General features: G+C 42.4%; 1 protein-coding gene across 1 annotated transcript; it reads right to left on the bottom strand.

Moving 5' to 3' along the window:
- Positions 1–232: 232 nt before the first annotated feature.
- On the bottom strand, positions 233–775 carry LOC130962806 (glycine-rich protein 5-like). Its single transcript, XM_057888973.1, has 2 exons — positions 698–775; positions 233–547 (listed from the first exon to the last, which is right to left on the bottom strand). Exons 1-2 carry the CDS (start codon positions 773–775, stop codon positions 233–235), a joined length of 393 nt encoding a protein of 130 aa, XP_057744956.1.
- Positions 776–12913: the final 12138 nt, after the last annotated feature.

Here is a 12913-nt window from a genome sequence, read left to right as displayed (position 1 = left end):
CCCCTCTTCTATCCGTTCCACGCAATCGCACGACCCAAGCGATCGCGTCAACCCTATTTCACCCCAGCCACGCGACCGCGTGCTCCACGCGATCGCGTGGATTTGAATTATAACCCCCCTGTCACGCGAACCCTATCAGTCACGCCCCCCCTCCCGAAACCTTCTCCTCCCTCTCTTCTTCTTCACCACCCAACCACCACCCAGCCACCACCACCGGCCACCACCGCCCCCGCTAACCACCCAGAACCCACTGCCACGCCACCCTCTCCTCCTTCCCCCTCTTCCTTCTTCCCCTCTCTCCTCTTCTCCCTCCACCGCCGCTACCCCCTCCACAATCGCCGCCCACCGCATCGCCACCGGCCGTGCCACCTCCAACCACCACCACCCTCAACCCCCATCCCAAACCTTCCCCCCATTCCCCCCTAACCTTACCGAAGCCCCTGCCCCCTAACCTGCCGCCACCACCGACGTGTCCCCCTCCTCCACCGCGACACCCGCCACGACCGCCACCCCCAGCCGCCTCTCTGCCCCAATCTCCGTCATTAACCTACCAGTTTTCGAATCACGTCACCCTTCTACCCATTCGTAGTTCGTTCATATTTTTCTATTTTTGTTCATATTTAGGCTAGTTAGATATGCATGTTGTAGTGGATTCTAGGTTGTTAGGTAGCCTAGGATGTGGTTAGTGGATTTAGACCTGATAATTGCGCTGTTCGTGCTTCTTGCTTTCTGATTTTCGCAATTCTGATGATTCTGTGTTGTTGCTTTTGTTCATATATTGTGCTTTCTTATTTCATACTGCTTTCTACATTGCCTTTTTTCATGCTCATATTCCTTATATGTGATTGCAGCTATGTTTCATTTTGATTCATATGTACTATTTTGCTGCTGTTTATTTTCTGGGATAGTCCAATTTTAGCCGGAATGCTGCCCAAATTTCTGCAAAATGCTTCCATTCATATCTTGGTTTTGGCATTTTCAACTGTATTTTTATTAGCTTCCCCAAACCAATTCATGAATGCCCGGGCACGCATTCTTATTCTCTTTGATTTCCTGGCTCATAAATTACATTTTTGATGTTTGATTCCAATTTTTGCTATTTCTGCATCTATCTTAATCTTTATCAACCTGTTTTCCTTGTTTGGTTATGAGTTACCTGTAGCTTCTAATTATGAATTACATTTTGGATTGTGAATTCTTTTTTTCGAACTTTTAACTCCTATACAATCCTTAATGCCCTTTTACTTGACTCATTTCCCTCATTCTAATTCTCCTTTGCCACTTTGTGTTTCTTTTGACTATTTGCCTATTAGTTTTCCTATTTTTATTATATCCTGGTTTTCTGTTTTTCAGGATGTCAGATTCCCAGAGAAAGGAAAAAGGAAAGGCTACCACTGGCAAACGTAAGAGAGGAGATTCTTCTATGTCTGTCATAGATCTTCTGCATGATGCCTCCTGGCGGGAAAAACACTTTACCGCCCAGGAGAAAGCTGACCAGTTGCTCCCTGCTACTGATCCCATAAAGTTTGCCAACCGATACTGTGAGCTGAAGTATCCGGTGTTTGCAACCTCCAGGAACCTATACCTGGAGAGAACTCTGAAGATCCCAGGAGAACTCCAGCAATATACCTCTGATCAGATCAAAGAAAGAGGCTGGTTCTTCCTGGAGAGAAACCTGACAGAGGTCAATGCATCTTGGGTTAGGGAATTTTACTGCAATTACTTCAAAACTTCCCTAGATGCAGTGAACCTAAGAGGGAAGTAGATACTGGTCACTGAAGACGCAATTGAGGACATTCTGCAGCTCCCACCCAAGTCCGAATATCCTGATGGTTACAAAAAGGCTGAGGAGGACATGCGTTTCTTGCGGTTTGATTGGGATGCTGTCAAGGCAATGATAGCCTTTGACCTGACTGTTCCGTGGGAAATGGGTCAGGATACCACCATGCCTAAGGGAATCAAGCGAATTTACTTAAATGATGAGGCTCGGCTATGGCACCAGATCTTGAGCAACTATGTTATGCCGAGTACCCATGAGACAGAGATACCGGCCGCTATGATCACCCTCCTTTGGTGTGTGATGGAGGGTAAGGACATGTACCTGCCACGTTTTATCCGGTCCTACATGGCCAGGGTCTACGTCCGAGGCACTCTTCCCTTTCCCTATTTGGTTACCCAGCTGGGCCGTCGAGCTGACGTGCCTTGGGAGGATGCCAATGAGAAGCCCACGGTTGCAGACCGCAGGAAGATTATTCCTCACAGTAGGAACTTTCTAGCTTTGGGCTACAGACCCCCACCCTTCACTGCTACTGATGAGACAGCCACACCATCTGCTGGTCCTTCTTCTTCTACAGCTACCCCTGCTACCACTACTGCACCTCCACCTGCCTCGGAGCCTGTTTATCACCTTGTGCACCGCCTATTTCAGCAGCTAGACAGAATGGAGTACCGCAACCGATGCCGGTATGAGAGATCTGAGCGTCGCAATAGGCGACGCTATGAGCACCTGAAGCTGTTGATTCGATCTGGCGGCGGCATCCCCTCCAAGCCTGACACACCATCAGACCCATCGGAGGAGGAGGCGGATGAGCACGAGGAGGAGCCGGCACCCCCTCTGGCTGCTGGTGCACGAAATTGTGATCATCAATGGCGCCATCAACATGGTACGCTCAATTGCAATCTCAACTCTTTATCACAACTTCGTACAACTAACCAGCAAGTGCACTGGGTCGTCCAAGTAATAAACCTTACGCGAGTAAGGGTTGATCCTACGGAGATTGTTGGTATGAAGCAAGCTATGGTCATCTTGTAAATCTCAATCAGGCGGATTCAAATGGTTATGGATGATTGATAACTAAAAGATGAATAAAACATAAAATAAAGATAGAGATACTTATGTAATTTATTGGTGAGAATTTCAGATAAGCGTATGGAGATGCTTTGTCCCTTCCGTCTCTCTGCTTTCCTACTGTCTTCATCCAATCCTTCTTACTCCTTTCCATGGCAAGCTGTATGTTGGACATCACCGTTGTCAGTGGCTATAGTCCCGTCCTCTCAGTGAAAATGTTCAACGCGCTCTGTCACAGCACGGCTATTCATCTGTCGGTTCTCGATCATGTCGGAATAGAATCCTGTGATTCTTTTGCGTCTGTCACTAACGCCCCACAATCGCGAGTTTGAAGCTCGTCACAGTCATTCAATCCTTGAATCCTACTCAGAATACCACAGACAAGGTTTAGACCTTCCGGATTCTCTTGAATGCCGCCATCAATTCTAGCATATACCACGAAGATTCCGATTAAGGAATCTAAGAGGTAAACATTCAAGCCTTGTTTGCTTGTAGAACGGAAGTGGTTGTCAGGCACGCGTTCATAAGTGAGAATGATGATGAGCATCACATAATCATCACATTCATCATGTTCTTGGGTGCGAATGAATATCTTAGAACAAGAATAAGCTGAATTGAATAGAAGAACAATAGTAATTGCATTAATACTCGAGGTACAGCAGAGCTCCACACCTTAATCTATGGTGTGTAGAAACTCCACCGTTGAAAATACATAAGAACAAGGTCTAGGCATGGCCGAATGGCCAGCCTCCCAAAGATCTAAGAACTAGACGTCCAAAGATGATCAAAAGATCTAAAGTGATCCAAAGATATCAAATACAATAGCAAAAGGTCCTATTTGTAGAAAATTAGTAGCTTAGGGTTTACAAAGATGAGTAAATGACATAAAAATCCACTTTCGGGCCCACATGGTGTGTGCTTGGGCTGAGCATTGAAGCTTTCATGTGTAGAGACTTTTCTTGGAGTTAAACGCTAGCTTTTGTGCCAGTTCTGGCATTAAACGCCAGAATTCTTGAGCTGACTTGAAACGCCTGTTTGGGTCATAAAATCTCGGGCAAAGTATGAACTATTATACATTGCTGGAAAGCCCAGAATGTCTACTTTCCAACACAATTAAGAGCGCGCCAATTGGGCTTTAGTAGCTCCAGAAAATCCACTTCGAGTGCAGGGAGGTTAGAATCCAACAGCATCTGCAGTCCTTTTCAGCCTCTGAATTAGATTTTTGCTCAGGTCCCTCAATTTCAGCAAGAAAATACCTGAAATCACAGAAAAGCACACAAACTCATAGTAAAGTCCAGAAAAGTGAATTTTAACTAAAAACTAATAAAAATATAATAAAAACTAACTAAAACATACTAAAAACATACTAAAAATAATGCCAAAAAGCGTATAAATTATCCGCTCATCACAACACTAAACTTAAATTGTTGCTTGTCCCCAAGCAACAGAAAATTAAGTAGGATAAAAAGAAGAGAATATACTATAGACTCCAAATTATCAATGAAACTTAGCTCCAATTAGATGAGCGGGACTAGTAGCTTTTTGCCTTTGAACAGTTTTGGCATCTCACTTTATCCTTTAAAGTTTAGAATGATTGGCATCTATAGGAGCTCAGAATTCAGATAGTGTTATTGATTCTCCTAGTATAGTATGTTGATTCTTGAGCACAACTACTCTATGAGTCTTGGCCGTGACCCTAAGCACTCTGTTTTCCAGTATTACCACCGGATACATCCATGCCACAGACACATAACTGGGTGAACCTTTTCAGATTGTTACTCAGCTTTGCTAGAGTCCCCAATTAGAGGTGTCCAGGGTTCTTAAGCACACTCTTTTTGCTTTGGATCATGACTTTAACCGCTCAATCTCAAGTTTTCACTTGACACCTTCACGCCACAAGCACATGGTTAGGGACAGCTTGGTTTAGCCGCTTAGGCCAGGATTTTATTCTTGTGGGCCCTCCTATCCACTCATGCTCAAAGCCTTGGATCCTTTTTATTCTACCCTTGCCTTTTGGTTTAAAGGGCTGTTGGCTTTTTCTGCTTGCTTTTTCTTTTTCTTTTTCCTTTTTTTTTTGTTTTTTTTTACTTCACTACTTTTTCTTGCTTCAAGAATCTTTTTTATGATTTTTCAGATCCTCAGTAATATTTCTCCTTTTTCATCATTCTTTCAAGAGCCAACATTCATGAACAACAAATTCAAAAGACATATGCACTGTTCAAGCATACATTCAGAAGTCAAAGTATTGCCACCACATCAAAATAATTAATCTGTTATAAAATTCAAAATTCATGTAATTCTTCTCTTTTTAATTAAGAACATTTTTCATTTAAGAAAGGTGATGGATTCATAGGACATTCATAACTTTAAGGCATAGACACTAAGACACTAATGATCATAAGACACAAACATAAATAAAACATAAAGCATAATTTTCAAAAAAAAAGAAAAATAAAGAACAGGGAGATTAAAGAACGGGTCCACCTTAGTGATGGCGGCTTGTTCTCCTCTTGAAGATCTTATGGAGTGCTTGAGCTCCTCAATGTCTCTTCCTTGCCTTTGTTGCTCCTCTCTCATGATTCTTTGATCTTCTCTAATTTCATGGAGGAGGATGGAATGTTCTTGGTGCTCCACCCTTAGTTATCCCATGTTGGAACTCAATTCTCCTAGGGAGGTATTGATTTGCTCCCAATAGTTTTGTGGAGGAAAGTGCATCCCTTGAGGCATCTCAGGGATTTCATGATGAGTGGGATCTCTTGTTTGCTCCATCCTTTTCTTAGTGATGGGCTTGTCCTCATCAATGCGGATGTCTCCCTCTATGTTAACTCCAACTGAATTACAGAGGTGACAAATGAGACGGGGGAAGGCTAATCTTGCCAAGGTAGAGGACTTGTCCGCCACCTTATAAAGTTCTTGGGATATAACCTCATGAACTTCTACTTCCTCTCCAATCATGATGCTATGAATCATGATAGCCCGGTCTATAGTGACTTCAGACCGGTTGCTAGTGGGAATGATTGAGCGTTGGATAAACTCCAACCATCCCCTAGCCACGGGCTTGAGGTCATGCCTTCTCAGTTGAACCGGCTTCCCTCTTGAATCTCTCTTCCATTGAGCGCCTGGTGCACGAAATTGCAATCACACTTTTGCAATCCCGCACAACTAACCAGCAAGTGCACTGGGTCGTCCAAGTAATACCTTACGTGAGTAAGGGTCGATCCCACGGAGAATGTCGGCTTGAAGCAAGCTATGGTTATCTTGTAACTCTTAGTCAGGATATCAATAATTATCAGGGTTAATTGTAAAAAGCAAAAGAACATGAAATAAGTACTTGTTTTGCAGTAATGGGGAACAGGTTGAGGTTTTGGAGATGCTCTATCTTCTGAACCTCTGCTTTCCTACTGTCTTCTTCTTCAAGCACGCTAGGCTCCTTCCATGGCAAGCTGTATATAGGATTTCACCATTGTCAATGGCTACCTCCCATCCTCTCAGTGAAAATGTTCAACGCGCTCTGTCACAGCACGGCAAATCATCTGTCGGTTCTCAATCGGGTTGGAATAGAATCCAGTGATTCTTTTGCGTCTGTCACTAACGCCCAGCCCTCAGGAGTTTGAAGCTCGTCACAGTCATTCAATCCTTGAATGCTACTCAGAATACCACAGACAAGGTTTAGACCTTCCGGATTCTCTTGAATGCCGCCATCAATTCTAGCCTATACCACGAAGATTCTGATTAAGGAATCCAATAGATATCTACTCAATCTAAGGTAGAACGGAGGTGGTTGTCAGGCACACGTTCATAGTTAAGAATGATGATGAGTGTCATGGATCATCACATTCATCGGGTTTAGGAACAAGTGATATCTTAGAATAGAAGCAAGCATGATTGAATGAAAAACAGTAGTAATTGCATTAATCCATCAATACACAGCAGAGCTCCTCACCCCCAACCATGGGGTTTAGAGACTCATGCCGTAGAAGATACAATGAGAAACGTGTAAAGTGTCATGAGGTCCAGATACAATATCAAAAGGTCCTATTAATAGTGAACTAGTAACCTAGGGTATACAGAAATGAGTAAATGACGTAAAAATCCACTTCCGGGGTCCACTTGGTGTGTGCTTGGGCTGAGCATTGAAGCTTTCATGTGTAGAGACTTTTTCTGGAGTTAAATGCCAACTTTTATGCCAGTTTGAGCGTTTAACTCCAATTTTTGTGCCAGTTCCGGCGTTAAACGCCGGGAATTCTGAAGCTGATTTGCAACGCCGGTTTGGGCCATCAAATCTCGAGAAAAGTATGGACTATTATACATTTCTGGAAAGCCCAGGATGTCTAATTTCTAACGGCATTGAGAGCGCGCCAATTGGGCTTCTGTTGCTCCAGAAAATCCATTTCGAGTGCAGGGAGGTCAGAATCCAACAGCATCTGCAGTCCTTTTTAGCCTCTGAATCAGATTTTTGCTCAGGTCCCTCAATTTCAGCCAGAAAATACCTGAAATCACAGAAAAACACACAAACTCATAGTAAAGCCCAGAAAAGTGAATTTTAACTAAAAACTAATAAAAAATTTAATAAAAACTAACTAAAACATGCTAAAAACATACTAAAAACAATGCCAAAAAGCGTTTAAATTATCCGCTCATCACAACACCAAACTTAAATTGTTGCTTGTCCCCAGGCAACTGAAAATCAAAATAGAATAAAAAGAAGAGAATATACTATAGACTCCAAAATAACAAAGAAACTTAGCTCCAATTAGATGAGCGGGACTAGTAGCTTTTTGCTTCTGAACAATTTTGGCATCTCACTTTATCCTTTGAAGTTTAGAATGATTGGCATCTATAGGAACTCAGAACTCAGATAGTGTTATTGATTCTCCGAGTTAAGTATGATGATTCTTGAACATAGCTACTTTATGAGTCTTGGCTGTGGCCCAAAGCACTTTGTCTTCCAATATTACCACCGGATACATTCATGCCACAGACACATACTTGGGTGAACCTTTTTAGATTGTGACTCAGCTTTGCTAGAGTCCCCAATTAGCGGTGTCCAGGGTTCTTAAGCACACTCTTTTTGCCTTGGATGATAACTTTATTATTAATATTTTTTTTCCTTTTTTTTTGTATTCACTGCTTTTTCTTGTTTCAAGAATCAATTTGATGATTTTTCAGATCCTCAATAACATTTCTCCTTTTCCATCATTCTTTCAAGAGCCAACAATTTTAACATTCTTAAAGTAACAAATTCAAAAGACATATGCACTGTTCAAGCATTCATTCAGAAAACAAAAAGTATTGTCACCACATCAAACTAATTCAACTAGTTTCAAAGATGAATTCGAAATCCTGTACTTCTTGTTCTTTTGTGATTAGAGCATTTTTCATTTAGGAGAGGTGATGGACTAATAGGACATTCATAGCTTTAAGACATGAACTTTAAATTTTATTAATCATGAATTAAGAACAAGACTCAAAAATAGATATAAGATAAGACTAATAGTAATAGAAAACAAAAATTTAAATGGACTCCTAATGATAGAGGTTATCACAGAGTTAGGACTCAACAACCTTGATTTTGAGAAGTGGATGCTCCCTCAACTTGTGGGGTATCTGACCCTTCAAGGGAGAACTTTTGGTGCTTCAACTCCTGTAGCTCACGCCCCTGCTTCTCTTGATAGTAACCTTAGAACGGTTGCTAGTGGGCAATATGGAACGCCCAATAAAGTCTAGCCAGCCTCTTGCAATTGGTTTGAGGTCTCCCCTCTTGAGTTGGTTTGGGACACCTTTTGAATTGGTTGTCCACTTAGTTCCAGGGAGGCATATGTCCTCTAGAACTTGATCCAACCCCTTATCTGCTCTCACCATTCTCCTATTAAAGGATTCAGGATCATCTTGCAGTTGAGACAATTTGAAGATCTCTCTTATTTTGTCCAGATGGAAGTAGATAACTTTCCCTCTAACCATGGTTCTGTAAGTATGGAAAGCGGTTCCAGTCATTCTCTGCTTATCTGTCAGCCACAGATTTGAGTAGAATTCCTGAACCATATTTCTTCCAACCTTTATCTCAGGATTGGTTAGAACTTCCCATCCTCTATTTCGAATTTGCTCTTGGATCCCCGGATATTCATCTTCTTTTAGATCGAATTTGACTTCCGGGATCACTGACTTCAGACCCATTATTTTGTGATAATCGTCTTCATGTTCTTTGGTTAAGAACTTCTCTTAATTCCAAAGACTCTTTGGATTATTCTCTTTCTTGCCTCTTGAATTGGTTTGTTTTCCCTTAGGAGCCATGATCTTGATGATTCTTAGCTTAGTGATCACGGAAAAGCACACCAAACTTAGAGGTTTGCTTGCCCTCAAGCAAAAGAAAGGAAAGAGGGGAGAGAGGAGGAGAGCAAATTCAAATGGTGGGGAGAAAGGGATGGCCGAACATGTATTTATAAGGAAGGGGGAGAGATTTCGAAAATTTTGAAGGAGATTTGAGAAGATATGGAAAGAATTTGAGAAATATTTAATTTTTGAAAATTTGAAGGTGAATGATGAAAGTTTGAAATGTGTTTATGTAGAAAATTATGGATCAAAACAGGAATGTTTGAAAAAATTTTAATTAGAAAGCAAAATCTCTGTCCCCCACCTTTCTGGCATTAAACACCCAGAATGGTATCCATTCTGGCGTTTAACGCCCAAATGTTGGCCATTGTGGGCGTTTAACGCCCAGCCAGGTACCCTGGCTGGCGTTAAATGCCAGAATTCCTTTAATCACTGGGCGTTTTGCTAAACGCCCAGGATGCTGCACACCTGGCGTTAAACGCCCAGAATGGTGCCCATTCTGGCGTTTAACGCCCAAAATGGCACCTTTACTGGCGTTAAACTCCCAGAATGATGCCCATTCTGGCGTTTAACACCCAAAGTACCCCTTACTGGCGTTTTTTCGCCTGCAAGCTCCTTTTCTCTGCTTTTTGCACTGAATCCTTCTGTAACTCTGTGAATTCCTTCAATTTTGATATTTGCCCTTTGAGAATATGTATCAAACTTTGATTAAATAAAACAGACAACCTGCTAATGACTGGGTTACCTCCCAGCAAGTGCTTCTTTATTGTTTTTAGCTGGACCTTCACTGAGAATCATTCAAGCCTCAGTTTTGAGCATTCTTGCTCAAAATTGCTTTCAAGATAATGCTTGATCCTCTGTCCATTAACAATGCACTTTTTGTCAGAATCAGTATCCTGAAGCTCAACATATCCATATAGTGACACTCCTGTAATCACATACGGACCCCTCCATCGGGATTTAAGTTTTCCTGGGAATAGTCTGAGCCTAGAGTTGAAGAGCAGAACTTTTTGTCCTGGCTCAAAGACTCTGGATGACAACTTCTTGTCATGCCACTTCTTTGCCTTTTCCTTATAAATTTTTGCATTTTCAAAGGCACTGAGTCTAAATTCATCTAGCTCATTTAGTTGGAGAAATCTTTTTTCACCAGCTAACTTAGCGTCCAGGTTTAGGAATCTGGTTGCCCAGTAGGCTTTATGTTCCAGTTCCACGGGCAGATGACAGGCCTTGCCATACACAAGTTGGTATGGAGAGGTTCCTATTGGAGTCTTGAATGCTGTTCTGTATGCCCACAGAGCATCATCCAAGCTCCTTGCCCAATCCTTTCTACGGGCAATTACAGTCCATTCTAGGATTCTCTTTAGCTCTCTGTTGGAGACTTCAGCTTGTCCATTTGTCTGTGGATGATATGGAGTTGCCACTTTGTGGCTAATTCCATATCGGACCATAGCAGAGTATAGCTGTTTATTGCAGAAATGAGTGCCCCCATCACTGATGATTACTCTGGGAACACCAAACATGCTGAAGATGTGTTTCTGGAGAAATTTCAGCACGGTCTTAGTATCATTGGTGGGTGTAGCAATTGCTTCTACCCATTTAGATACATAGTCCACTGCCACCAGAATGTAAGTGTTTGAGTATAATGGTGGGAATGGACCCATGAAGTCAATACCCCATACATCAAACAATTCAATCTCTAAGATCCCTTGTTGAGGCATGGCGTATCCATGAGCCAAATTACCAGCTCTTTGGCAACTGTCACAGTTACGCACAAACTCTCGGGCATCTTTATAGAGAGTAGGTCAGTAGAAACCACATTGGAGGACCTTAGTGGCTGTTCGCTCACTTCTGAAATGTCCCCCATACTGTGATCCGTGGCAGTGCCATAGGATCCTTTGTGCTTCCTCTCTGGGTACACATCTACGGATCATTCCGTCTGCACATCTCTTAAAGAGATATGGCTCATCCCATAGGTAGTACTTAGCATCTGAAATTTATTTCTTTCTTTGCACCCTGCTGTACTCCTGGGGTATGAACCTCACAACTTTGTAGTTTGCAATATCTACAAACCATGGAGCTTCCTGAATGGCAAAAAGTTGCTCATCTGGGAAGGTCTCAGAGATCTCAGTAGAAGGGAGGGACGCCCCAGCTGCTGGTTCTATTCGGGACAGATGATCAGCTACTTGGTTCTCTGTCCCTTTTCTGTCTCTTATTTCTATATCAAACTCTTGCAGAAGCAACACCCATCTTATGATCCTGGGTTTTGAATACTGCTTTGTGAGTAAGTACTTAAGAGCAGCATGGTCAGTGTACACAATCACATTTGATCCTACTAGATAGGATCTAAACTTGTCAATGGCGTAGACCACTGCAAGTAACACTTTTTCTGTGGTTGTGTAATTCTTCTGTGCGTCACTCAGAACACGGCTGGCATAATAAATAACATGTAGAAGCTTGTTATGCCTCTGTCCCAACACTGCACCAATGGCATGGTCACTGGCATCACACATTAATTCAAATGGTAATGTCCAGTCTGGTGCAGAGATGACTGGTGTTGTGACCAGCTTGGCTTTCAGGGTCTCAAATGCCTGCAAACACTATGTGTCAAACACAAATGGTGTGTCAACAGCTAGCAGGTTGCTCAGAGGTTTTGCAATTTTTGAAAAATCCTTTATAAACCTTCTGTAGAATCCTGCATGTCCCATAAAGCTTCTGATTGCCTTAACATTGGCGGGTGGTGGTAATCTTTCAATTACCTCTACCTTTGCCTTATCCACCTCTATTCCCTTGCTTGAAATTTTGTGCCCAAGGACAATTCCTTCAGTCACCATAAAGTGACATTTCTCCCAGTTTAACACCAGGTTAGTCTCTTGGCACCTTTTCAGGACAAGTGCTAGATGGTTAAGACAGGAGCTGACTGAGAAGTCATCCATGAAGACTTCCAGGAACTTCTCCACCATAACCGAGAAGATGGATAGCATGCATCTCTGAAAAGTTGCAGGTGCATTACACAGACCAAAAGGCATTCTCCTGTAGGCAAACACGCCAGAAGGGCAAGTGAATGCTGTTTTCTCTTGGTCCTGAGGATCTACTGCAATTTGGTTGTAACCTGAATAGCCATCCAAAAAGCAGTAATAATCATGACCAGCTAGTCTTTCTAGCATTTGGTCTATGAATGGTAAAGGAAAATGATCCTTTCTGGTGGCTGTATTGAGCCTTCTGTAGTCAATACACATACGCCACCCTGTAACTGTTCTTGTAGGAACCAGTTCATTTTTTTCATTATGAACCACTGTCATGCCTCCCTTCTTGGGGACAACTTGGACAGGGCTCACCCAGGGGCTATCAGAAATAGGATAAATAATCCCAGCCTCTAGTAATTTAGTGACCTCTTTTTGCACCACCTCCTTCATGGCTGGATTTAGCCGCCTTTGTGGTTGAACCACTGGTTTGGCATTATCCTCCAATAGGATCTTGTGCATGCATCTTGCTGGGCTAATGCCTTTAAGATCACTTATGGACCACCCAAGAGCTGTCTTGTGTGTCCTTAGCACTGCAATCAGTGCTTCCTCTTCCAATGGATTTAAAGCAAAGCTTATGATCACCGGAAAAGTGTCACCCTCTCCCAGAAATGCATATTTCAGGGATGGTGGTAGTAGTTTGAGCTCAGGTTTGGGAGGCTTATCCTCTTCTTGAGGAATTTTTGAAAATTCTTTTGTTTCCTCTGGTTTTTCC

Source organism: Arachis stenosperma, chromosome 2, assembly GCF_014773155.1.
Source record: "Arachis stenosperma cultivar V10309 chromosome 2, arast.V10309.gnm1.PFL2, whole genome shotgun sequence".
NCBI lineage: Eukaryota > Viridiplantae > Streptophyta > Magnoliopsida > Fabales > Fabaceae > Arachis > Arachis stenosperma.
This window is presented reverse-complemented; position numbering and strand designations above follow the sequence as displayed.